We start from the raw sequence: 1,156 nt of genomic DNA on the forward strand, positions 1-1,156 counted from the left end.
ACTCTTATAACCTGCCAACCGTGCTAGGTTGGAGGATGGAGAGGGAAGGACGAGTTCCTGACTGGTTGCTCAGGATATCTCATGAGACGTTGCCCGATCTTTATCTTGTCCCATGGTTTTTGCACACAGCATTAGAAAGGCAGCACCACTCTCGGTGCTCGCCCAGTTGTATGTGGAGCCATCCAAAGCTGAAGTTTGCGTTCCCAGCAGGCTACCTAGGGAAATCATGAGTAGCAAATTTGCAATGCCTTGACTTGCTGCTTTTTCTTTTTTTCTCTTTACCTTAAAATGTTACTTGCTGTTGAAAATTATACCGCAGCTGCTTTACTATGGGTTTCACCTGATCAACTGAGAGATTCATAATTCTGCATCAACATACTTTGATTCTTTCTGAAACATAAAGAGAATCTCTGAACAGCATCTATTTAGTGATGTGCTTCAACACATATGATTATCATTTTTTCATTGCATCAACCCAACTGTTTTATTGCCTCATTAATCAAGATAAATTTTGTTTCGCTTTACTATAGTGAAAAACAAAGGCTTGAATCTGGTTTCTTACACTGGTAACTTATATTTGGCTTAAAAATGACCATTTTAATGGGAAAAAAAAATTTAAAACTGACAGAGGTATTTGTTTACCATTGAGTTTACTTAATCTATAGGTTATAGTGTATTTTAATACATTTTTCACCAAGAAGATTAGATTTTTAGATCAGCAGTGTTTTTTTACTATTTTTTGCAGGTTTGTAGATCCAGTTTGTCACAGTATTTGTACTTGCTGTTTATTTAGGTTTCAACGCAAACAAGCGCTTGCATTGAGTAACTGGAAACTTAATGATATATATTAATTTCTAATAAAATGCTCTTTTTTTTAATATTCTTTAAAGACCAAGGATCCCCAGCTCCATCTCTTTCTGAATGATTACAATACGTTTTTCACTGTGACTCAGAGTGGCATCACCCGCTACCTCACCCTGCTGCAGCCCGTTGACAGGGAAGTCCAGCAGCTTTACACCTTCTCGGTAAGCTAAATACACTTGAAGACGCATCAGGCATTGGTCAGAGCAAGCGTTGAAAAATCATTAGTTAAACATCACTGTTGATCATTAAAATGGGACAGAAGAAGAAAAACAGTGAAGGAAAAGCAGCAGGA

The 1,156-nt window shown here is 37.5% G+C and overlaps 1 protein-coding gene across 2 annotated transcripts in view; it reads left to right on the forward strand.

Moving 5' to 3' along the window:
* PCDH15 (protocadherin-related 15) overlaps nucleotides 1-1,156 on the forward strand; it is a 371,643-nt gene that overhangs the window by 182,714 nt on the left and 187,773 nt on the right. For both annotated transcript variants that reach the window (XM_009881484.1, XM_009881476.1), the window contains one exon: nucleotides 891-1,025. In XM_009881484.1, coding sequence (XP_009879786.1) covers nucleotides 891-1,025 — 135 coding nt within the window. The remainder of the gene's footprint in view (nucleotides 1-890; nucleotides 1,026-1,156) is intronic.

The sequence above is a fragment of the Charadrius vociferus genome, unplaced genomic scaffold (assembly GCF_000708025.1).
Source record: "Charadrius vociferus isolate BGI_N301 unplaced genomic scaffold, ASM70802v2 scaffold390, whole genome shotgun sequence".
Taxonomy (NCBI): domain Eukaryota; kingdom Metazoa; phylum Chordata; class Aves; order Charadriiformes; family Charadriidae; genus Charadrius; species Charadrius vociferus.